General features: G+C 43.7%; 1 protein-coding gene across 1 annotated transcript; it reads left to right on the top strand.

Annotated features, from left to right (window-relative positions):
• Positions 1-6,370: 6,370 nt before the first annotated feature.
• Positions 6,371-21,471, top strand: hs3st4 (heparan sulfate (glucosamine) 3-O-sulfotransferase 4). Its single transcript, XM_063185779.1, has 2 exons — positions 6,371-6,972; positions 20,735-21,471. The coding sequence occupies exons 1-2, from the start codon at positions 6,371-6,373 to the stop codon at positions 21,372-21,374; spliced, it is 1,242 nt and encodes a 413-aa protein (XP_063041849.1). The 3' UTR covers positions 21,375-21,471.
• The last annotated feature ends 4,539 nt before the right edge of the window (positions 21,472-26,010 follow it).

Here is a 26,010-nt window from a genome sequence, read left to right as displayed (position 1 = left end):
CTACTGTAACGTAAGTCATAGTCTACTTTGTTCTGCTTATCTGTCATTGTTTGTAAATTCATGATCATTTAATTTAAAATGGTCAGCATAAAGGCTGGGAACAGTCACTTGCGCTAACGTGGAGAGAGAGGGGGGAGCTGGGTGACGCTGCTCACCGACCTGCATTTGCTTGTAGGCTACTGTAGCCTAGTCAGCTGGCGCATGCTGTTACATTATGTCTTTCAGTTGGCTGATAGAAATCAGTCTTTCCACACTCAATATCCTACGTAGTCTTTGTGTTTTATGCTTGTAAAAGTAGTAGGATTTTAATAGCGTCGTCCGCCGGTGGTCACTCTATTTTTTTTTTTTTTTGAAACCGTGGGCACCGTGCGGTTGCCCACTACCCCGTTCCGTGACATGCAAACCGTACAGTCCCGGTTTGCAACGCAAACCGTACCATGCCTAATGGAAACTAAGACCATGGGAGCGGATGATACGACCAAGGGGGAGCATGTAGATGGTGAAGAGAAGGGGGCCAAGCACTGAACCTTGCGGAACGCCGTGGCTGATTGTAACTGTGGTGGAGCGGGAGTCTTTGAGAGTGACATATTCTTGACGGTTGGATAGATATGAAGGAAACCAGTTAAGTGCTGTGCCAGTTAGTCCAGTGAACTCTGGCTGCCTCTGTGAACTAAAGGCTGCTTCTAACCTCCACTCTTTGTTTTGACCTTTGGAACTAGTCTTTTCCATTGATCTTAGTGATCTAGTTGGTGCATACAGCTGAAATATATCCATTAGGACAGTCATGGATAAGCGATTAGGGCGTCAAACTTGTAGCCTAAAGGTTACCGGTTCGACTCCCGACCCAGCAGGTTGGTGGGGGAAGCAATTAACCAGTGCTCTCCTCCTCCATGACTGAGGTACCCTGCGCATGGTACCGTCCCACCGCACTGCTCTCTTTCGGCGCCATTGGGGGTTGCCCCCTTGCACGGCTGAGGCATAAATGCAATTTGTTGTGTGCAGTGTTCACTTGTGTGCTGTGGAATGCTGTGTCACAATGACAATGAGAGTTGGAGTTTCCCAGTTGGGCTTTTTCGCTTTCACTTTCATTAGGTACCTGGAGCCATGTATGGTTAGTTGTCTTACTTCAAATGCACTGCAGCCATGGATGTGAATATGGACTTAACACATTCTTCCTTCTGGTAAGGTTTGGGATTTGAGCCTACAACCCTGATCCCAAAACCAACTAACCATTAGGCCATAGCTTCCAAACAAATACAATAGACACTGTGTAAAAAGTAGTCTTGCAAAGTGAGGCTTCAGGGTGCCCATGAAATGTTAATTAAAGAACAAACAAATCGTTTTCATTAGCTGATAATTGAAATATAGTGGTCACAAGTGGGCTGTAGAGGGGCTGTGTGGCTCCCCATTGTAGCAGGAGGTTCATTCAGCCTCTTGTCTCGGAACAGCCAGTATAACAGCCAGTCAATGTGTTTTGGACAGTCTACTGTAGACCCATCAGTGTTTTGATGGGCCAACCCATTGTTTCATTTCTGGGAAATGGCAAAATGGCATTTTTTTCCCTTCAATAATTGTTTTTAAATTAATCACTGGATAATTTGTATGGAGCTCATGGTCAACCAATAGCACAACGTGTTTTAAACTGACGGGCACTCTCCAGCTGTGAGTTGAATGGACTGTGTCAGGGGTAGATTAGAATCAGTTCTTTCAGTCTGGATATCTTCAGCCAGGGGTGTCGTTCAGGGGGGTAAAGTCACAAGTGTGACTGAGTTACCAGGCCCCCATTTATATAGGGGGCCCACACACAGTCCGATTTATGAAGATATATGGCTGGGGGGGCTTTGGAGCTGATTGTACATAGGGACCACCCCCCGTCTTCGGCATGTCATCTAGAAAATAACAAAAAAAGACAAAATATTGATGAAGAAAGTGTGTTAAAACCGTTGATAACTACACAGCGTGTTAGTACTTGTTGTTCAACAATTCTGTTTCTAATTAAGATTCTAAAGTGTGTCAACGCAGAGTAACAGCCGTCCGTGTATTTATTTGACCGCTCCGCATCTCGGTGTAGTAGACACAAAGGGTGCATTCAGTGTTATGAAGCCAGCTGTGGTGATCTGCAGCCACTGAAGCGGCTTTAAATGAAAGAAACACATGATGGTTATAAATTGCCCACTTTGCGGTAAAAGAAACACACACAAGTGTGCGCGCAGCACACACACACAGATATTTTTTGATTGAGGCCACTGACTCACGATGAACGAGGTGGGGGACATTCTCTGAGCCCAGAGATTTCAAAGTTCTAATGCAGACACACACACACACACACACACACACACAAACACAAACACACATACACACACACACACACACACACACACACACAAACACAAACACAAACACACGCACTTAAAGTGCATGTTCTATTGACTGCAGTAGGGGTGTCACTCCCGGCTTCCGGATGTACAAATCCCTGCCACATATCCAATTATTTTCTGAAACAGCCTCTCTCAATGTGAACACAAATTATCAGGCAAATCGCGTAATTAAGCATGATTGCCTGTGGTGATAAGTACCCAGGCTTCAATATCCATGCGGTTCAGGCGCTTTTTTTTAACTTTCTGAGACCAGGATTGTCTAATATAAAGCAGGCTCTTTGGGTTGGTCTGGGAAATAAGGGCCAAGGCCTGTGACTGTGGCCTATAAAGCAGTGCTTCCCAACTTGTAGATCTGCGTACCCCCTCCCCCCCCCCACCCCCCCAAGCCTTTTTGTCATACCATAAGTACCCCCACACCTATGCCTGTCGCCTCCTCTATGTTCTAACGTGACCGTAAACTGCATAGATTTTTTATTACAATTTTCCGCATACCCCCTGCATTGTGCTTGTGCACTCCTAGTGGTTCATGTACCCCTGGTTGGGAACCACTGGCCTAAATGGCCAAATTGGCAGAATGACAGGAAATGGTGGTGTCTCAGCGTCATGATTTTGGGCCTACACCCTCATCATATTTTAATACTCTGCAGGCCCACTGTGATTAGCATTGGTTTTCCGGCTCTATTGCTTTCCACCAGTACTGCTGCACTAAGCCCACAGCTCATCCATTGGCTCCATTCAAACAGAAAAAAATCTGTATTTTGGCATGGTAGAGACCAGTCCCCCTTTGACAATCATTGGGCCACTTTGACATTCGGGTGTCCATTTTATATTATACATAATATGGTAATATAATACTACTATACATTATATAGTATGTTTAACCTTACAACAGCTGCAATAATATTGCAACTACGGTCAGTGGTAACAGTATTTGGGCTTTATCACACCGGATGTAGTCCATGTATGTCCTTATTGTAACAGAATTTCAACATAAGGCTCTCTCCCTTGTAATAAAGTGAAAAGCGAAAGTGAAAGTGAAAACAGACCTCGGGAACTCTGATTGTCATTGTGAGCAGTCAACAGCACACAATGCTCACTGTGTAACAGAGATGTTCCCGTGCAGTTTGTCTCCCTCGGGGCCGCGAACTCGCTACCTCGTCAACGCATCGGTTCTGCAATGGGAGGCACAGTACAATAGGCCTACCGCTGAGCTAAAGGGCCGGTCCTATAGCCCATTGCTACCGCACTGTATTGAGGCTTTGGGAGGGAGATTTACTAATGTTACACACCACACTCTGCTAGTTGGCCTCCGTTACAACTGCACTACAAACTACAAATTGCATTTATGCCTCATCCGTGCCAGGGGGGAGTCCCAAACGGCGCCCCAAGGGAGCAGTGCGATGGGACGATACCATGCTCAGGGTACCTCGGAATACCTTGGTTCAGGTGGCAGAGCGAAGCTTGTTGTGTAGGCCAATTCCAGGCAAAGTCCACTGGGAAAGACAGAGAGCTCAGCTGACGCCAACTGACTGCTCAGCTGTTTGGTGAGATCATTCAGGGCATGATATTTCAGATGATTCAGCCTACGTATTCAGTATACATTTGGTATTCCGGTAGTCCCATAATGCATGCCGTTCCAATGTAACGCTGAAATAGTTGTTGAAAAGACTTTAGACCATTTTTAGACCATAGTAGCCAATTATAACTACTAATCACATTACCCTGGGCCGTTAGGATGTCAAACCCATTTTATTTGGCCCATGAGATCATTTCAGATCTGTATTACAGTTGGCCCACATACACCATTAATAACATTGAACACAACATTGTGTGTGTCAGGAATATGAGTGGGCCCAGGTAACATCTCACACACTCATACAACACATTAAGTGCAGGCACATGTTATGCACCATAGTACATGATGGAATGATTGATTAAGACATTTTCCTTGAAGTATTATGTGTGGATGTTCAATTGTAGTTATTTTTTATTATTAAATATTGAATTTGGCCCATGGCTTTGTTATGATTTGGAACCATTTTGACACACCTGCCCCATAATAATACATGACTTGCTCATTGCCATTCAGGTAAAAGCAAATTTATAACAGGGGCCATGCCTTAACGGGTTAAACAGGATCATGCTGCTCGGCATACAGTGTGGATAATATAGCCTACCAGCTATTCAAGACATACTCACCCGGTCAAGTGGAAAGTGGAGGGAAAATGATATAGCTGTGCTGTAGCGTGCAGTAGCATCTCTTTCCCCACAAGGGGGATGTGCTGCTGTACTGTAACAGTAGGCCTATGTGATTAACTGCTGAGTCTCAGTTAAGTGTGGCAGCGGTGATAAATCACGTGTGAATGACACCTGTTTTATACACGTCTGATTTATTGTGAGTGTTATGGCAATTAAGCGATATTTCATGCCTGGCAGGTGTTGCTTGAGAATATCTGTAATAATTTTGCTAAATTGTTATTGGATAAATAGAACGCGGTGTTTAATATCAAACCCCATATGGACTGCTTTTTTCACCACCCCATAAAGCCAAGCCTGTGAGCTGAAGTGTAGCGCAATACAGTCTATGAAACACCATTATACATTTTCATTACCTTGGATAACGGAATTCCATTGACGGATTCAAGCTATTTTTACGCATGGCCTGTGCACTGTGCAAAGACTATAAACCTGAATGTCTGACTTGATGTGCTTGTCACATAGGCCAGGCCTACTTAAAAACTGTTAATGGGCTAATCCTTGCCATATTGTGGGGTCACCCTGAACTTGACACCGCTATTAGTGGGAACAGAAATGCAACACTTTCATTATTTGCTCATTCTGAATGTGTGGACCATAAGGTGCATGTTGAGAGAGAGAGAGAGAGAGAGAGAGAGAGAGAGAGAGAGAGAGAGAGAGAGAGAGAGAGAGAGAGAGAGAATCCTCGCATAATGTGCACTGTTCCGCCTGTGTTTGAAAAGACTTTCACTTTACGCAACGACATTACGCAGACATGTAGGCCTAGTAATGGGCTAGGCTACGTTACAACCTCATTGCCATTCTGATAACAGCAAATTTATAATAGGCAGACTAAAAAATTCAAAGCCATTCACAGACTGTAAAACTGGAGTAGTCTAACTGCAAATGATCATAGATAGATAGATAGATAGATAGATAGATAGATAGATAGATAGATAGATAGATAGATAGATAGATAGATAGATAGATAGATAGATAGATAGATAGATAGATAGAGTGGCCAAACATTTCAAAATAAACTATTCAGTGGTGCCAGAGACAGAAAGGGAGGGTAGCTCATGTGCCGATGCGCACAACGAATCTACCAATCAAGAAAAAGGGTTGAGACTGCATGGAACATTGTCAGCATCCGATAGTTAACGAATGGGAATAAGCCGATCGGCCAGTAATTTCCCTTCTTGAATTCAGACATTGGTTTATTGGGAGTATAATAGCACTCTAATGCCGAATTACACGACCAAATACGGATTTCGTTAGGCTTTGTTTTTTTTTCTTGGGAAAGCAGCGCCGTGAAGGACAGCATAGTGAGATTGCCTACTGCTGCATTCGAACCGCGCTCACTGATGTAACCGTGGAAGAAGACGTGCTAGACCACTTCAAAGGCGATACCGTTGCTTTTTAAAAAAAATAAATTGCCAAGACGGCGTCCATCACACCCTTCCTTTATATGACGGAGCTGCTCATTTGGAATCAATCCAGACTGCATCCCGGTAAATCAAAGAATTGATTGTGACATAGGATGTCAGCTCTGAAATAAGGAATCGATACTGAAGAAAGCGGGGAGGTATACGTTTAGAATTTTAAGGATGCTTATTGGGTATTACTTTGACTGGACTAGCTCCACGAAGCTGTGAGCTGCGTTGGCTGTGGCAAAACGTTGTTTATCGAGGGTCCATGCCAGACTTGCAGTGGAAAAATGTGTGGCTTCCTCTCTAAATGGATCGCTGCTATCAGAGATGGCATTTTGGTCCAGTACAACGGTATTTACCTCTAAAGTACCCCGGAAGATCTTATTCATGTTCACCCTGTCCCTCTCTGTTACCTACCTTTTCTACAGTTTGGTGAGCTGTTATACCTCACTGCAATTCCGCGCGCAAGAAACCTACGTGTACCAAGGAAGACCAGTGACAGAGGAAACGACTTTGATGACATTACGGGGGAAACTTTATTCTACTCTCCCCCAGTTCACAGAACGCACCAGCTCAGAGAAGCCCACCGTGTTCACGACGAATGCAGATAATGTTAAAATCGAGGAGACGACAGCGGAATGGGTTAGAGCGAACACCGCTGCCACCAACACCATCGCCATGGTTCACACCGCAATTGTGGACCAGCAACACCAAGGTTTCAGCACTACGGAGAGCGTTTTCAGGGCCTCGGTGAACAGTACCCCAGAGTACGGGGAGAAGAAGCTGCCTCAGGCCATTATCATAGGAGTGAAGAAGGGAGGCACGCGAGCTCTCCTCGAGGCGTTAAGGGTTCACCCCGACGTGAGAGCCGTGGGTAATGAGCCTCATTTTTTTGATCGGAATTACGAGAAAGGGCTGGATTGGTACAGGTACGTATAGTGTGTTCTATCCACTGTTTTGGGTGTTCCACACAACATAATTATGCACGGCATAATATTATAGGCTATTCATTGAAAAGAAGTGGAAAATTTGCATTTCATATTTTCAGGACCATGGCCAGGGCTGCTGCTGTATAGACACATATCCAATTGCTTTAGGCTATGTGATTTGGAGTGAATGGGATAACTCTTTTTTTTCCATATCAATTATTTTCTCAGGGTTGAGCCACAATGACTAGGCTATACAGGACAAAATTACTCCCAGTGGCCCACAAGATATATGTTGGTTCTCTGGCAAATCCACATTTATATTGTTTCATAGTTTTAGACACACTTGAACTGAGTTTTATAGATGGAGACTTGGGAAATACCCAAAAGAAGATGAAAGGAATTGAAATATGTCATCTTATTATCATTCCTCATTTCAAAATCACATATGTAACTTTCATTTTAGTTGTAGGTTATTGAATGGTGCCACTGAACTTCAAACCATACTCATACTTGAGAGAAAGGAGAGATAAAAACTCTTGTCTCTTCCTTCTAAAAGAAGCGTGCTTATTTTAAAGGGTAAAAAAAAACTCATAACCATGTACTTCAGTGTCTTTTTTCCAGATTGCGTGAAGTGCATGAACTGTAGCAGTGTGTGGCAGTTGTAACTGCACAGTTGTGTGACTGTTAAGTGGTGAATAAGCTCTAAAGAGGATCCACAGGCCCAAGCTCTAGTAATGACAAGTGACAAAGACACAGATGACACAGATGCCGTTTGGTAGCCGACCATTTCAAATGGGAAAGCCTAACATCACAGAGAGAGAGAGGGAGAGAGAGAGAGAGAGAGAGGGAGAGAGAGAGAGAGAGAGAGAGAGAGAGAGAGAGAGAGAGAGGGAGATAGGGTGTTTATCCTTCTTCATTATTCAGCAAATGGAGTCGTTTGGGACATTATTCTGACAGTGAAAACTGTGACCTCTGAGCGAGAAAGCGCCATAAGCACATTTGGGGGAAAACTCTTGCGATTCAAATGCAAATTCCCAAACCACAAAGCGGGACTTTGATTCAAGGCATTCAAACAAGTGTATTCCCCGAATAAATCGTGTAGATTTCTCACACAAATCAAGGCCCCCGTTTTCATCAATCACAATACTGCTTTTGTAAAACTACAAGTCACCAACCAGGCATTCATCTCCAAGGCTTTGATTCAGACTGTGTGCCAGATCCTGTTAACCAGAGAGCGCAGGAACAGTGTAGTGTTTGATGGTGTTGTGACATGAACGTGTTATAAACATGATATGACATGTCATAAACACAACATGGCTCTCATTTCGTGCTTGGAGCTATTCTCATTTTGTGTCATTCAGTGAAGTCAGGAAAGCATGGACAGACACGAAAGCTTGAAACTTAATGACCATGGCCTCATCATAAATGCAGTGTCATTAATCTTTAGGCTATGATAAGTGCCATGCCATTTTATTCAGTCATGTTTATAAAGCACTCATGTCACCCTTATGCAAACACCTTGTAATAGAGTGCTCTCATCTATCTGATTGTGTGTAGCTGCATGTGCAAGACGGCACATTCAGTGTATTGATTGAACATACATTACCCACATGAAGTGCTGTTAGGAACACTTACATGCTGGTAATGCTAGTACTTGTTACATACCATCACATAGCACACTGCAGTGCTTTCCACAGACCAAGAAGCATTAAGGTAAACAGGCAAAAAAACAGGACGTGGTGGCAATGCATGTATAAGCATTATGCATGCACAGATTGTCATGTATGTGGGGCTGTTGATGAATTTGTGGTGCTGGGTTTTTATCCTGTAGTGCTGTGGCATGCAGTGGTCTGCATGAGAAACACTGCACTGTGTTGGATGTCTATGGGTGGCGCAATTTACAATGGACAGTTCAGGAATGGCGAGCACATTAAGGATGGGAGACACCATATTGAACCCCCATGCAGCCAATCTCCTCACTTGAAGAAGGTGCAATGGATGTGCAACATGGATATTGTCAGGGACCTGCAGGCGACCACGCCTGGTGTATGAGGGAATCTTACTGTGTCTGCTTCTGATTTCTTCTTTCTTCCGTCTTTTTCAAGGACGACAATAGAAATAAGTTCCTTTGAGCTTTTTGCGTTATCCTTTTGATGTGTGTACAAGGTAGCAACATTTTACTTTATTTTAACCTTGCAGTGTCAATGAACGATATCAAATCAAATCAAATCAACTTATTATTTATCATGAGGTAGAAGCTTCTTATTGTGGTTTAAAAAATATATATATTAATGGTCATCTTCCTAATCCGGCCTAATATTAATGGACAGCATACTGAACTGGCCTCTCTCTGTCTATCTTCCTGGTGTGTTTTCTTCATCATTACGACAGGCACTAAGCCTTACAGTAAATCTGTGTTCATGGAATAACTGGCCGGCGTTTGTGAGAAACAAGCAGAGACATCAACAACAACATCGTTTGTCCCATCAAGATGTATTAATTCTGCCCATAAATGCCGATTTGTAGTGCAGACCAAGTGCCAGCTGGTGATGATTGTAAATATAAAACAAAAGGGCACGGAGGGAGGGAGGGCGCGGGGGTGTGAATTTCCAATATCTCGGGTAGGAAAGGTCATTAAAACATCAACTTGTTTATAGTGGTAGTAAAAACGTGAATAAAAAAAACCCAACTAGTCCACACGCATACATGTGTGTGATTTGCCTGAAGTTGGGGAACAGCATCCATCAATATTTGGAAAATAGCCCGTCGTTATACAGCAACTAATACGGCCTATGCTGCCTCCTAATTGGTTAGATGTCATTAAAGCTCACACAATCAATGCAAGTCGCAGGCGCATCCCTTTGGAAACACCCCAAATCGTGACATTTTGTCTATAGGGGCCCCCTTGACTTGAAAGGCAGAGAGAGGCGCACAGGCTGTAAGACCTGCATGAGAGCTCATTGTGGGAGCACTACCCTGCCTATATGGAACTATGGGCATTTTTGTGAGGTGATTCCATAGGGGACATTATCATTTGACAAAATGACAAATTGGCTGTTTTTTTCCTCCTATTATTTGACCTTTATTTATCCAGCAAGGTCCCACTGGGACTCTGTATCTCATCTTCTCAGTCAGTGCGGCTGGCCAAGACAGACGTGATGCAGTCCCATATCATTTACACGCACATATTTTTTTCCCCCATGCACATTATTTCACATCCCATTCCAATTTGACATATCTCATCCAAAAACATGGAAAGACAGCGCGTCAGTGACACGTTTCCATTAAGCAGGAAGGCCAGCAGAAGGCTTCACCCCACTTCAGCGGTGCACAGGAAGCAAGCACCGGGGAAATTAGCTAAGAATTCCAGAATCCTCCAAGCACTCCTAAGAAACGGTAGCACAAATTACATGCCAATTGCATGAATATTTATTATGTGTTCCCATTTGCTGGTATAACATCCATGGTTCATGTACAAAGCTTTTCAAAGTATTTGTAGATCATTTTTTTCTTTTATCTATAAACACAAGGCATGTCCTTCCTGTTGCTAGGCAACTCCAAAGAACTGCTATCTGACAGTTTTTAGATTCCTCTGTTTTTATTGTTACATTGTATTCCATTCACAGTCTGTACATAATAGAACTGGACAGACCCTCTGTGATGTCACGCATAAATTGAAGGTTCTGGGTGTTCATTCCATGAATGTCAATGCAGATTATCTGGGGATGAAACTCATTACTTAAAAAAAAAATCCTAAGGGCCCTGCCGTGACCTGGCAGTTGGGCACTGGGTTACTGCGCCGGCAACCCAGGTTCTGTTCCGGACCGGGTCATTTGCCAGTCCTTCCCCGTCTCTCTCTCCCCCCTCATTTCCTGTCTCTCCTCCACTGTCCTGACAAAAATAAAGACAAAAGCCCTAAAAAAGAAAAAGGAAAAAAATCTGCAGCATTATTATGGACCCAAAATGTATCTATACCAACAGTGTTTTATTTTTCTTACCAGGGCCGTAAATTCACTTATTTTTGCAGTGAGCTTTGACGTTTTTGACATGGGCATCTATGGAATGTGTCTGACTTGTGCAGCCAGACTTCACTGACGTGAGAGGTGTCGCAACTTCACAGTCTGTTTTGACTCTTGTCTGCCTCCTTAAACATCTGAGGCTTCATCCCAAATACCAAAACGTTGAAACTTTGAAACAGTGGAACACATGCACAGTAAATTATGCAGTGCTAATTCAATAGAGTCAACTTTAACACTTTTCTAGTTGGCCCTGCGATCAAAGTGTTGAATCAACACTGACAAAAGTGTGACAAATATGCCCTCCAAAAATAAATGTGCTAAAAATGACACGTGAAAAAATCCTGGATGTCCACCCTGAGAAAGTCTTGTGGAGCGTGGCAACACCATGGACTGGTCACATTTGATAACGCCTTTCAGATAAGTAGAAACTACACAGTCTCCCTGCACTAGTAGGCTAGGTCTTGGTGTTGTGAAATTAAGCTACAATGTGGTCGCTTCCAGTGTAATCTTTTCTTAGGTCTTTGTATTATTACTGTCTTTGTGTGTGTGTGTGTGTGTGTGTGTGTGTGTGTGTGTGTGTGTGTGTGTGTGTGTGTGTGTGTGTGTGTGTGTGTGTGTGTATGTGTGTGCGTGTAAGTGTGTGTGCAAGTGTGCACTTTCTCACGTGAACCCCAGACAATTGGTGCGGCAGCCTCCAGAGCTGGTGTGGGAATGTGGGATGTGTGGGAACGTAGGAATGTGTAGGCCTATGTGTGTATGTGTATTTGGAAAGCGCTTTGAGACAACTTCATCGTTGCGATACTTCACTATATAAATACATGTTGTATATTGCATTGTGTTTATTGTACAACGACCAACGCGTCGCCCCACCTGCTGCTATGCGGCACATGGCGTCATCCTCTGCCTGAGCAGAGCGGCCTGTTGGTGCGGGTCCATATGCAAACTACTAAACGCCCAAACAAAGATGTTGAAAGGCGGAGGCGAATGTTAATCTATCTTCACACCGCGTCTGACCTTTGTAGTTGCAGAGTCAGCTTTGGGTTGGAGGAGATACCTAGTGCTCCATCACTGTCAGACAAGCTGCCCTGGAGCAGAGAGTGCACTGAATTAAGCTAAGCTGGGCAGGGCTGAGGTGAGGTGGGTTGAGGAGAGGAGAGGTGGGCCGGAATGGAGTGGGGTAGGGTGGCTGAGGTGAGGTGGGGTCGGTTCGGGCTTGGAGGGGGTGGGCTGGGGTGAGGTGGGGTGGGTTGAGGAGAGGAGAGGTGGGCCGGAATGGAGTGGGGTAGGGTGGCTGAGGTGAGGTGGGGTCGGTTCGGGCTTGGAGGGGGTGGGCTGGGGTGAGGTGAGGTGGGTTGAGGAGAGGAGAGGTGGGCCGGAATGGGGTGGGGTAGGATGGCTGGGCTGAGGTGGGGTGGGTTCGGGCTTGGAGGGGGTGGGCTGGGGTGGGGTGGGGTGGGGTGTGTGGAGGAGAGGTGGGACGGGGTGGCGTAGGATGGCTGGGCTGAGGTGGGTTCGGGCTTGGAGGGGGTGGGCTGGGCTTAGCTACTGCGTCATTCCCACAGAGTTCAGACTCCGGGGATCCATTTCCACCTCAACATCCCCTTCGAGTTACCTCATAGTCTCCGGTAACTGAGAACCTATTAAGGGGTGGTGTGGCACAGCACTGCTAATATGCAAGTGCTATTATATAGGCAACATGGCCCATGGGGACCCAGGTTAGAATCCAGCCTGAATCATTTCTCAACCCTTCCACACCTCTGTCACACCTCTCTGCTTTCGTTTCTACTCTCTCGCACTGTCCTGTCCTAATAAAGGCAGCAAAATGCTATACACTTATTTAGCATTCATGGAGCTTCTGAACTTGAGTTTGTCTTTAATAAACAGCATTTTCCCTCCACGAGTGGTTACAATATTGCCATACGCATGTCCTACATGTGGCCACGCTGGCATTTTGTGTGTTGACTCCACATGTGGACTTCTCATGCAAGTGTTAAATAAGACTGTGGGCACTTGCTGCCCTTTTATGGTGTGCATATACTCAGTCCAGCTACGCCACTGCATGAGTCCCATGAGAACAAAGCATCCAACAGTATCCAATAAGGCCAGCGCACTTCCCAATCCTAGCCCCACTCTCACCCCATATCCCACGCCATATCCCACGCCATCTCTCTCTCTCTCTCTCTCTCTCTCTCTCTCTCTCTCTCTCTCTCTCTCTCTCTCTCTCTCTCTCTCTTACCAACTTACTTAAAGGGACACTGTGTGAGATTTTTAGTTGTTTATTTCCAGAATTCATGCTACCCATTCACTAATGTTACCTTTTTCATGAATATTTACCACCACCATGAAATTCTAAGTATTCATTATGACTGGAAAAATTGCTCTTTTCATACATGAAAAGGGGGATCTTCTCCATGGTCCGCCATTTTGAATTTCCAGAAATAGTCATTTTTAGCTGCAAAAATGACTGTACTTGGCCCATACTAGAAAATATTACTTTATTACTTAGTAAACTATCATGAAAAGGTCAAATTTGGCAATAGGTGACACAGTTTCAATGAGCAGCATAGTTGCAGTACCTTTTTTGACCATTTCCTGCACAGTGTCCCTTTAAAGAAAAAAAATGAAAATCTCAAGGATGATGAAAATATATTTTGGTCATGTGGAGCCTGATTTATGTGGAAATGGGGGATAGCATAGAACGAATCCAATGAAGTACTAGGCGTTCTTTGGTGATAATTATATATATTTTTTAAAAAGGCCATAATTGTCAGCAGAGTTTGATGAATCCTGAACGTTCACTTAACGACAGAAAAAATGGGAAGATAGAAAATCTAGTTTTGTGGCATTACAAATCCGCACTATAAACTCACAAAGTGCGTGCCTTGTCAAAATAATGTTATTTTACACCCTGAAGAGGCTAACAATTGTTATTTTGAGTTTTTGCATTTATGGGTTTCTGAAGGAGGCTACTACACTATACTGTAGGCCTACACGTGCAGTTATGGACTTGACTCCTAAAATTTAAACCCTCGGCTGTGCCATATCTGTAGAGTTAGACATAACAAAAATAGACAAAAATGCATGATGTATCTTAACACACATTTTAACATACACATGACATATGCGGGTGTCATGAGGTCAATTAGTGTATCTGTAGTAAAACACATTCCAGTTTACATTTGAGATTAGTTGAAAAAAAATGGGTTATTTCCCCTTCAGGGGAGATAGTTGTAGAAACGCAAATTTAAAGGCCATAGCAGCCGACATGAAAGACAGGCCTCCAGAGATGAAGATTTAATTTTTAGAGATTTGTGTGATCTGTGAATGTTGACATGTTATTTTAAGCCCTCCTCTAGTCTCGATAGTGAGGATTACAGCTGTTAATCTTCACATCTGTGAAAATATGATCCTGCTTGGGCAATGTGTTTGTGTCAGATTCTCCTTTAGTGTTACGTATCTGTGAGTGATGTTTCAAGTTTTACACATGTAGTTTCGCACTGGGTGACCTCAAAGAAGCTTTTGGTCTGATCACAGAACCTCAGAAGTTATACTTCTAGAGTGTCTTGGAGGTTCCAAAATGGAGCTCGGAAACCCCCCACATCAGGGAATTGTAGCCTAGAAAATCTTGGAGCTTGGAAATCTTTCAAATTATAAGATGTCTGGCATTTGGTCTTTAAAGATAGTGTTTTCATTTGGCATCAAAAATTAAAGGCCCTTGCAGTTAGTTAATATACATATTGCATCTGTATTCATTTTGTCTTACTTACGGATGTTGGTGTGTGTGATCCACTAAAATAACTGGTTTCTTCCAAGGTCAAATATGCTCGCGTGATGAAAAGTAGTAGGCGAGAGTATTTCATTGGAAGAGCATTGCAACAGCATTCAAATGTTAGTCTGGTGTGGAAGCCTTAAAAAAAAGATTGGTTTTCCGAGTAAGTACAAGGACATATATATGAACATTTTGTCACACATTTTGTAGCTTAACCAACCGACTACTGCCAGTTGCATCATTTCTACCAGGGGGCTTCACATTAATAAAACATAACAGAGAAATTGCCAGACAGGTTTTTTTTTGGAGGAAGTCTGTCACAGTCATAAGATATGGGATATGGGATATGGGGGTTTTTTTGGAGGAAGTCTGACGTAGTCATCATGGGATATCACAGCCATGGCTTGCGTGCATATATAGTGGTGTGAATGTTTAATATGGATTAACACTGTGCCATGTGATTTCATAAGCACAGTTCACAAATCCTGCCTAGGATGATGAGGGTGACAGTTGAGCTGCCTCCATGGTGCAGGCTTTCCTCTGCTACACCAAGCACATTACAGGGTTTCCCCCAGCACTTTAGTGTTAGGCACCCCAGGGTTGTTAGGGACAACAATCATCTACCCCCTTGAGAAGATCCCCTGAAAAGATCAAGATTTTGTATTATGAATTCAAAAACCTGTATGAGCTATTTATTTTCCGTCAGTTTTTGATCATATGACACTGCAGAGTATCGGCTTCCCAATGATGATCGTTACCTTGTCAGTGGCTTACCCCACAGCACCTTGACTAACAAATGTTCTGCAGGAAACACTGCATGACTACCCAGTGGGGTACTTCCCATCTTCTTTTATTTAAGACTTCTATATTATTTGTATTCAACGCGTGCAGTCATGGGGGCCGCTAGGGGGGGAAAAGTGGTACAGATTCTAAGGGCCCAAGCTCTGATAGGGGCCCTTAAGGGGGCCCAAGCACTGAGAGGGGCCCTTAAGGGGGCCCAAAATTCGATCTTTCATGGGGCCCAGAATTTCTGGCAGCGCCCCTGCGTGCAGTCATACAGTACGCTACATTTCACTCACAGCACAAGACAGAACAGAACAAGTAGCCTACCGGCATCCACGGGTGTAAGTGCGCTCGAGGAATTCTCAGTCTCTTGGCCTTGCCCATGGTGGACTTTGAAAAATGAGAAAAGGACGCACCATGCATAGGGTCTTTATTATTACACAGACACGTTTCGGCGTTCTGCCTTCCTCAGTGGTTACAGTACTTTTGTCAGCACTCTCAAAAGAAGAAATACTTGTTGGGTGAAGCCTGCTCCAACCTTAATGAACTCCCATGGTGGACTTTCCAATGAGTGTTCCAACATCAGACTGTTCAACAACATAGAAACACCCATGGCATCACAAACAGGTCATACATGTTACAGGGCAGTTTTTATTAGATCATTTTTAAGTGTTTATAAAGCCAGACAAATCGTTTGTTTGTGCGTGTGTGTGTGTGTGTGTGTGTGTGTGTGTGTGTGTGTGTGTGTGTGTGTGTGTGTGTGTGTGTGTGTGCATGCGTGTGTGTGTGTTTGTGTGTGTGTGTGTGTGTGTGTGTGTGTGTGTGTGTGTGTGTGTGTGTGTGTGTGTGTGTGTGTGTGTGTGTGTGTGTGTGTGTGTGTGTGTGTGCGCGCACATGTGTGTCTCTGTGTGTCTGCCTACGTGAGTGTGTGTGTGTGTGTGTGTGTGTGTGTGCGTGCGTGTGTGCATGAGTGCGTGCGTGTATGTGTGTGTGTTTTCTGCATTGGAATTCATGAAAATGCATTTTTTATTATTTTGGTAAAACACTGCTTTGTGTTTGTGTCTGTTTGATAAATGTGATATGTTTGTATTACAGCAAAACAAGGCTGTTTAGTTTCACTGTATCTCTAAATCAATAGCACAGGAGTTGTCTTGGAGCGGTTCCCCAATCCTCCCTCACCACACCTCCACAACCGCTACAGTCAAGACTACTGCATGGGCCAAATATTAATTTGGAGGGTTCAAAGTCTGTCCAAGTATAGGCTACTAAGTTCGAAAACATTTTTGTTTTAATTTTTTCTTGCTGCTCATCAGCGCAACTTTGATGGTTACACTTACACAGCATTTAAAAAAAATTCAAGTCACAAAACGTTTGAAGTGGATCAAACAAGCAAACGAATAGGCTTATGTCTTTTTAAGAAATGCAAATAATTACATATATTTAAAAAAGACAATTTTATACAAAAAAATACAAAGATCTACAAATGGAGCTCTAACAAAAATAAAAACATGTTGTTGTTGAGAATGTGATGGACGCTATCCTATCCTGTCAGTGACAGTGTGAGTGAGTTGCAATCAGAGTATCCCTGGTTAAGGCAGGCAGGGTTAGGGGTGGGGGGTATATGGGATCTCAGCAATTTGTGCCAGCGAAATACAAAGTGCCATTTGGATTAGAAATGGTTGCGATGATGGAACGGCTTTAGGACCTTAATGGAAGAGATTAAAGTCTCTGCACATGATTATAACATTTTTAGCTGCCATTTCATGCCAGATGTTCCCCAATAACCATCATGGAGTAATTAAGACATCAGCTACCCAGAGGGCCACCTGTTAAGCCAGCTCCCAGCCACGGCATGGTTTGGACATGGGCCGCTGACAGGCCTGCCCATGCTGACAGAGGCAGCGCTGAAACGCTAATCTGGCAGACAGGGCATTTTCCCACTGTGCTGAACTGCTAATCTGGCATGCAGGGCATGATTTTGTTTGTTTGTTTGTTTGTTTGTTTTTTTAAATTTCCCTGAGAGACCAGTCCACAATTTGGATGGTGCAGCCCATCAGTGAATCCTTAATGTGCAGTGGACTGAGCCATCATAATTGTTGTATGGGGGGGTGGGGGGGTGAGGGGCTGGTCAATGCCAAAAATGCCCGGGCCTGATTATGGTCCCAGCATAGTAGCCCTGGACAGAAGGACTGCAAACCTAGTTTATGGAACTGAGTAATGTCACCAGGCAAGTGCGCCAAACACGGGGCGAAATGGCATGTAAAAAGTAAGTGTTAAAATTTATATTGGTTTTCAACGTTTATGGTCCATCCCACGCTGGCGTTGAAGCCTGAGAAATGACTGGATAAATAAAGTCTTGTCAGTCCAGAAGGGCACTTGTGTTTACATTGTGTTTATATTGCCCTCCTGATCTACTAGATACAACCTGCTGGAAGTGGCATCATCTTTACTACACTACGTGTTGCATCATCATCATCATCATCATCATCAGTGTGAACTTTGAGAGCCGTGGCGAGTCACAACAGCTGTCCAATGGCTCTAAAACCTGCCACGGAATCAATCTTGTGGAATCGATTGACAGCTGTTACACGCGGCGGCGACAAATGGATGTGACTCATTCGGATGGCTGTGATCAGCTGTAAATCTGATTTCCTCAATACCTGGCATAGGACAAAGCTTCACCAGTGAAGTGCTGTGTGCAGCTGAAGTCGTAACCCTTTTCGAAAGAATCGCTACATTACATTTGGCCTCCGTTTCTTGTCAGATTCATTCAGTGAAATTGACTGATCGAAGAACTGCCTCACTGCAAGAACACCCCCATCCCCCTTTAGACATAACAAAGGGTTAGAGTTTTTTTCTCTACCTTACTACATGTAGCTACATTTGGGGAGCAAACAACAAAACACTATCCAGGGATTTTAATATTCTGTAACCATGGTTCATCAGACAATGCGTCTTTTGACTGTGTGAGATTGACTCCAGAACAACACAAACACTCTTAGTCATTGTTTGTACCAGCGTCAGGTGCTAACTGAGATGATTATACTGGCAACAGAGCTGTGCTGTTGAATATATGACTCATATCCGTTTGCACGGCTAGACTGGAGGTCCTTTTCCTGTGAATCCCCTCATGTTGTAACATATGGGGACCGCAACACTGTATCTAAAAATACATAAATTGGTGTGGATTAAGGCGTTTGCTAAATGCGATACAGTAAATAGTCATCTGGGAAACATGCAGCAGAGCTACTGTTTTCCAAAGACCCATCACTGGCTACAGCAGTCATTAGTCTACTGTTGTTGTATGAAGTAATAGTTTTTCAAGGAACACAAGAGGTTATTGAGATGCAGTTATTTTCAGTTGACTAGTTCGGGGTTGGCACAAATCATAAAATGGGTGGGGCAGGGTAAGTGCTGTGGCGCAGCATGCTTAGACACTGGAACCATATGAGCTTGCATGCCCATGGGGACCCAGGTTCAAATATGGCCTGGGTCATTTTGCAGCCCTTCCCCTCTCTCTCCCAATCATTGCTTGTCTGGTCTTCACTTTACTATCAAGTAGTGGCCCAAAAAGCTTTAAAAGCCCTAAAATACATAGGTATATATCTAAAAAGGGTGGGGCCAAGAAAAGAAATCAGGTGGACGGACCGAGCACAAACACACACATTCATGTTTTATTATTGATAGTCAAAAACACATAGAGCTTTCAGAATGGGCGGGCCTGATTCAATGACATTGCACTCCACCCAAAGGCTGCTGTCCCATCACCGGCTATAGCAGTCGTTGTGGTTGTACGAAGTGATAGTTTTTCAAGGAACACAACGAGGTTTGTAGGTACGGTATGTAGTACGTAGGCCTATGTGCTTAAAACTGTTCTGCTGAACTTGGGTTTGTCTGGCTTCTTCTTACATGTCCCCATGGCGAGACTGGTCATCTGGCATACAGGGCATTTTCCTGGTGGGCCGATGCCGTTGATTTTTTTTAGCCTTTTTTTGTTGTTGTTGTGGTTTTTTTCCCCCTTATAGACCGGCCCTTCAAAGATAGGTCCAAAGGACAATAGACTGGGCCAATTATAATATCGTAGAAAACCAGGGGCTGTGTTGGGCTGGTCTATACCAAAGGAAAAAATGCCCTGGCCGGTTCTAAGCCCAGTCCAGCCATGCGTGTCCCCTGTCTCCCCGTGCGGCATGGCAACTCGGCTCAGCCTGGTGCATTTGACTAAGGGGCCAGAGTGTGGAAGGGATTAGTATGACTGAGATATCGCCCTTAGTGTACAAGGTGGGGGTGGGAGCCTGAATCGATAGCCATTAGCGCTGTTCGTGTACACACAATCCAACACGCTCTCCCCTCTTTGATATCAAAATGATGTCGTGCTGAATCCACAAAAAGTATTTCGCTCTCAGAGGTTTGGGAGCTTATTTTACTTCAAGGTAAGAGGCAGACAAGTACAAAAAGAAAAAAAAACAGAGCAGGGTGTTGGAGATCAAGGGACTTCTTAATTAAAGTGATGTGTGCTGGACTGGAGGAGATAATGACAGCCCCTCATTCCTTTGTTGCAAAAATCCACCTATCGGAGGTATCATGAAAGTAATTGCTCAGTCATAAGTCATTGTCATGTCATGAATACACTCATGCAGTCATGTCCAATGTCATTTGAGATCCTGCTTTTAGAGGTTCTCGAAAACATCCAGTTGTGAACAATCTGAAATAAAGTTGATGAAGATACATTTTTCATAGTGTGTCAGACAATCCTCTGCAGCAATTGTTTCTGTATATTTTGTCTGTTTCAACTTACAAACTATTTCAACTTACAAATATTAGTAGCTAAAACAGTGTGTCTATTATGAGTGGTATATGTTGCCATGGATATAACTTAATCATTTATTTGATTATTTAATTCACTTTTTATATATTATTATATTTTTCAGCACGACTATCTTCAATAGTGTTTCCCAAAAGGGGGCTCTACAGCCGACAAGGGAACACTTGGGAGCCCTCAGGGGGCGTTGGGAAGAAGATAGCTGACAGTGAGGGGTGGGGTGCAATCAGTTGCAAATGGGGGGGGTGGGGGTGACATTATTTTTTAATAGTAAGTGGGGCATTGATAGGCTTATGATGAGGTTAAGGGAGCGTTTCTTTAAAAAGGGTTGAGAACCACTGACCTTCAACAAGCTTTCCTTGTGTTTTGCAGAGACTTGATGCCCTCCACCTTGGAAGGCCAGCTCACCATGGAGAAGACCCCAAGCTATTTTGTAACAAGCCACGTGCCTAAACGGATATACTCCATGGCGAAAGACATTAAACTGATCATTGTTGTCCGCAACCCGGTGACCAGGGCTATATCCGACTACACCCAGACACTGTCCAAGAAGCCGGAGATCCCCTCGTTCGAGGTCCTGGCGTTCAAGAACCGAACGCTGGGGCTGGTGGACGCCTCGTGGAGTGCGCTGCGCATCGGCATCTATGCACTACACCTGGAGACCTGGATGCACTACTTCCCGCTCGCCCAGATGCACTTTGTGAGCGGCGAGCGGCTCATCGTGGACCCGGCGGGGGAGATGGGCAAGGTGCAGGACTTCCTGGGCCTCAAGCGCATCATCTCGGACAAGCACTTCTATTTCAATAAGACCAAGGGGTTCCCGTGCTTGAAGAAGCCGGAGGACAGTGGCGCCCCGCGCTGCCTGGGCAAATCGAAAGGCAGGATCCACCCCAGGATAGACCCGGATGTCATACACAGACTGCACAAGTTCTACAAGCCCTTTAACATGATGTTCTACCAAATGATTGGGCAAAACTTTGAGTGGGAGTCGGAGGAGAGTTCCCCGGACTAGCTGTCCCCCTCCAGACTCATAGCAATACCACCAGCCTTCCCAGACCAGACCGACCAGTGTCACTTTGTGTTACTCCCTCTTGCCCCCTGCCCCCCTGCCCCCCTGCCTCTCGCCTCGCCTGAATGACTGACTGCTTGCACACATTATCCAACCACAGCTGTCTTCTCATTGTGTCTGTATGGAAAGTGTACAATGCGGTACACCCCCGAACCTCAAAACCCCTGTTGCTGATTGGTGGAGAGTATCACTGTTTATCTCATACTGCGGATATACACTCTCTGTTGCTCTCCTTCTCTGTTTCTCTCTTATACACACACACACACACACACACACACACATACACGCACACACGCACACACGCACACACACACAGACATACAAACAGACATAGACACCTGAATCTATATATATATATTATATAAATATATATACATATTTATTTATTTATTTATATGTTCAATGAAAGTAACTCGTTTTTATCACATTGTCATGTTCACTCTGATGCATGCGATAAGTAAAGTGTCCTTACATCCATTATCCTTTTGCCTGTTTGCTTGGCCATTTTGTTGTCTTTTTGTTTTTTTGTTTTTTTATGTACATTCGTGTTTCTTCCCCGCAAACTCAGTTGATGTGACTCATTCAGCTTTTTCCAGGTAAATGAAACATCACCAAGTTCAATGGAAGGCCGCAATTCAAAAAGGCTATCTTCAACATAATGTGATTTTCAATTACAGTACAGTACACACATGGTACCGTTCATCTACTAAATAAAAAATTGAAGATAACATGCATCATCCCAAACATGTTTGTATTTACACAAAAGGTTAACAATTTATCCAGGGGGAACCATTTTGTCTGCCAAATAAGATATTCAATCAAGGCAAGGAGGGGCTGACAAAATAAGGAAAACTGTGCTGGCACTACAGTCAGATACAATATAAGATACTGCAGAGGTCTCCAAGACCGGAAAACAAGAAAATAACCTAAAATGTTAAGTCTGGGGTTTCACCATAGGCAAAGTTGTATCAATAATTTGATATGACAAGATTAAACAAAACAAAACAAAAAAACACACATAGATATGGAGTGCTGTGACGGGAGGACAGAGCCCGCCTCAAGCATGTTGGCTCAAGCACAATTATCCCCTATGGTGCAACACAAGACCAACCCTGAGACCACCCAAAACATATATATATATATCGCCAGTGCACCATGGTTCCTGTCGGCTGGAGGTCTATGCAAATAGGAGCAGAGTTTGTATACAGTAAAGTTTTTAACATTAATATTCAGGCTGTACTCTTGCGGGCTGCTGAATCATACTTCCCCAGTCTTCAGCAGCACATTACTCCAGTGACCACGTTATGACTGCTTACCATAAATTATGTACATATGGCACATTTTAAAGTGGGAGACACTGCTGGGGTTTTTTAAGCAGACTCCTCCACCTGGAACAATGACCGACTTTTCGGCATGACAACGTATCTGCTTCCTGCATTGGCCTGATTTTCCCTCCCAGTGTTTCTCCTGGATGTGGTGTGTGTGTGTGTGTGTGTGTGTGTGTGTGTGTGTGTGTGTGTGTGTGTGTGTGTGTGTGCGTGCGTGCGTGCGTGCGTGCGTGCGTGCGTGCGTGCGCGCGCGTGCGTGCGTGTGTGTGCGTGTGTGTGTGTGAAAGGACAGCTCAGGAAAATGCTGCTGTTGATTTATTATGTTATTGCGATATTATCATATTGTTATTATTGTGTTATTATAGTTAGTATTTTGTTTGCAGAGCACTGTTCTAAATGAGAGAAGCACTCGTAGAGTGCAGCCCTCCGTCAGGGACACCCAGATGACCACCAAAAGAGAATCAGCTTGAGCTACTCTGCATATATAAAGTCAAAATGTATAAATACTGTACTGTCAATACTATATGTCCATGCCTTGTCGAACTATTTTGCGAACCAACAAACTAAGCATGGCAATCCCATAACTTGCTTGGTGGCAATAGCATAATTTCCGACCCATAAGCCTCTACTTTCTTCTCATGCGCTGAACCCTGCAGCTTGTACCACAATGCGACTAATGTAGGCTATAGATTATTACGTGTGAGAAGCACAAAGTGAACAGAATGAAAAATGTTTTGTAAATGTACCATGTCACAATGTGGACACATTCGACTTGGAGGTGCACCATATACAATTACTTTTCTTTTTCTTGATTTGAGTGGCTGCGGCTTATATGCCAGAAATGACCCGCACTTGGAGATGCAGAGTTTTCTATTTTTTTTATGCAGTTTCATTATGTGAACACAGAACACCTATGAAAAAACAGGTAACACTTTACCTACAGCTTATATCTATAGCGCATTATAAGCACATTTATAACAAATTATAATGTGCATTATAATTACTTACAACGTATTATGACTACACTCATAATGCTTCATGATGCTTTATATTAACAGTTATGAATAACCATGAATCTAGCTTATAATGCTTTATAAATCCAAGGGTGTTATGAGTGCTCATGACTGGCTATAAAATACAGGCTGCCTGATGGGGCTTATAGTACATTATGAGTTCCTATACCCCTCTATGCGCAGACCTGGATAATAAACTCATAAGGGCTCATAAGATGCTATAACGTTTCGTGTCAGATCATAAGTCGTCAATGTGTGCTGTAAGTAAAGTGAAGTTCATATGGATGCATCTATAATGTATTGTATAATGCACATCTATAATGCATCATAATGTACTGTAAGCCTCATCAGGCAGCCTGTAGTTTATATCCAGTCACAAGCACTCATAACACCCTTGGATTTATAAAAGCATTATAAGCTAGATTCATGGTTATTCATTACGGTTAACATAAAACATCATGAAACATCATGTGTGTAGTCGTAATGCGTTGCAAGTAATTACAATGTGCATTATAATTTGTTATAAATGCGCTCATAATGCGCTATAGATATGGGCTTCATAGAAAGTGTTACCAAAAAACATACTACATCAACATGCCTCTGATTATACAGGATGGGTAAGTCATGGGTAAGCAGTGGGCAGTCATGGGTAAGCGGTTAGGGCATCAGACTTGTATCCCAAAGGTTGCCAGTTCGGCCCCCGACCTGCCAGGTTGGTGGGGGTAGTCATTAACCAGTGCTCTCCCCCATCCTCCTCCATGACTGAAGTACCCTGAGCACGGTACTGTCCCGCCACACTGCTCCCTTGGGGGCTGCCTCCTTGCACAGGTGAGGCATAAATCCATATTTGTTGCATGCACTTGTGTGCTGTGTTGTGTCACAATGACAATGGGAGTTGGAGTTTCCCAGTTGGGCTTTCACTTTCTTGCCTTTTTCAGGATGTCTGTGAAGATTCTCATTCATCCAGGTCCTGATAGCCAAAGAGTTCAGTTGTAAACACCAAGCTGAATGAAATTATCGTACATCGTAGGTTTTTATTCACATTATTTATCATACAGACGACAATATCAGTACAAATATGATAATTACCATACATGTGGGAGCACTGACCCATGCCGCGGGCACAACGCCATGCTGCAGCCAGGATTACCACCTATGATATGCTGCTCATCTAGAGCAAGGTAGAGAATATGTTCTGCCACCAGCCTTTGTAGATTTATTGGGTATGAGACAGAATCACCCAAAGAGCCACACTCAACTCTTTAAGTCATGAATGTGTCTGAATGGTAAGTGGCATGCAAGTACTACAAGAAATGTATGGTTAAACTGAAAACTCCACAGAAAACTGAAAACTCTGCGATACGCACATACACACAGGTCACGGGCAGCTTTGGTCAGGCCGGTGACAAAGTCCTCTGAAAAGGCCCCAAACTCAGTATACAATGTAATGAGGACCAAATTCTGGGGCCCCTCTCTCCCTGGGCATGGGATAACTGACCCAATTGTCCCCCACGGTATACTTCCCTGCATGCACAAACACACATACACACCGATGGGTACATCTACTGCTGTGGTGGAGCATGGCAATCTCGTGGCAGAAGTGCAACATAACAGTCCACTTGAAATCCCAGTGACACAATGACATTCCAGATGCAACTACGGAAGTGGTATATCTCTCCTCAAAGGGAGGCATTGTATCTGATTGGACAGTAGTCCGATTGTTTTAAGTTGAGAAAAGTTTGCCATGAATTCATAATTCATTACCTTGCAACACAAAGGTCAGACACCCACACCCCTGCATACGTACATGCACTGAATACATATTGCATTCATACTGTATTATGCTCCTTCATTTCTCCTCCCCCTCCCTCCTTCATTTCTCCTCTCCCTCAATGTGCACGTTTGTTTTTTGTTTGGTTTTTATGATCATTTTAGGGCTTTGGTGCCTTTATTTTGTGACAAGATAGTGAAGGGAAGTTAGAAAACAAGTGGGGAGAGAGAAACAGGGAAGGACTGGAAAATCGAACCCGGGTCGCCAGCCTATTAGGCTAACCCAGTACCCTGAGCTTAGGCTTTTTTAAAAGTCGGCATAATAAAAAGGCAAATATGTGTGAAAATAGCTGATAAAAAACGAACCCCAAATAAGACACTTAAATACAAGAATGCATTATTCAAGTATAAGAACATTAATCATCCAAGACCACAACAAAATGTATATAATATACACAAGGGCATATA

The sequence above is a fragment of the Engraulis encrasicolus genome, chromosome 2 (genome assembly GCF_034702125.1).
Source record: "Engraulis encrasicolus isolate BLACKSEA-1 chromosome 2, IST_EnEncr_1.0, whole genome shotgun sequence".
Classification (NCBI taxonomy): domain Eukaryota; kingdom Metazoa; phylum Chordata; class Actinopteri; order Clupeiformes; family Engraulidae; genus Engraulis; species Engraulis encrasicolus.
Note: the sequence above shows the minus strand (reverse complement) of the source record. Positions and strands in the feature narration are given on the sequence as shown.

Coding starts and splice junctions, on each gene's coding strand:
- hs3st4 (XM_063185779.1), top strand. CDS start 6,371: ATGGCATTTTGGTCCAGTACAACGGTATTTACCTCTAAAGTACCCCGG. Junction 6,973..20,734: donor AAAGGGCTGGATTGGTACAG/GTACGTATAGTG, acceptor TGTGTTTTGCAG/AGACTTGATGCCCTCCACCT.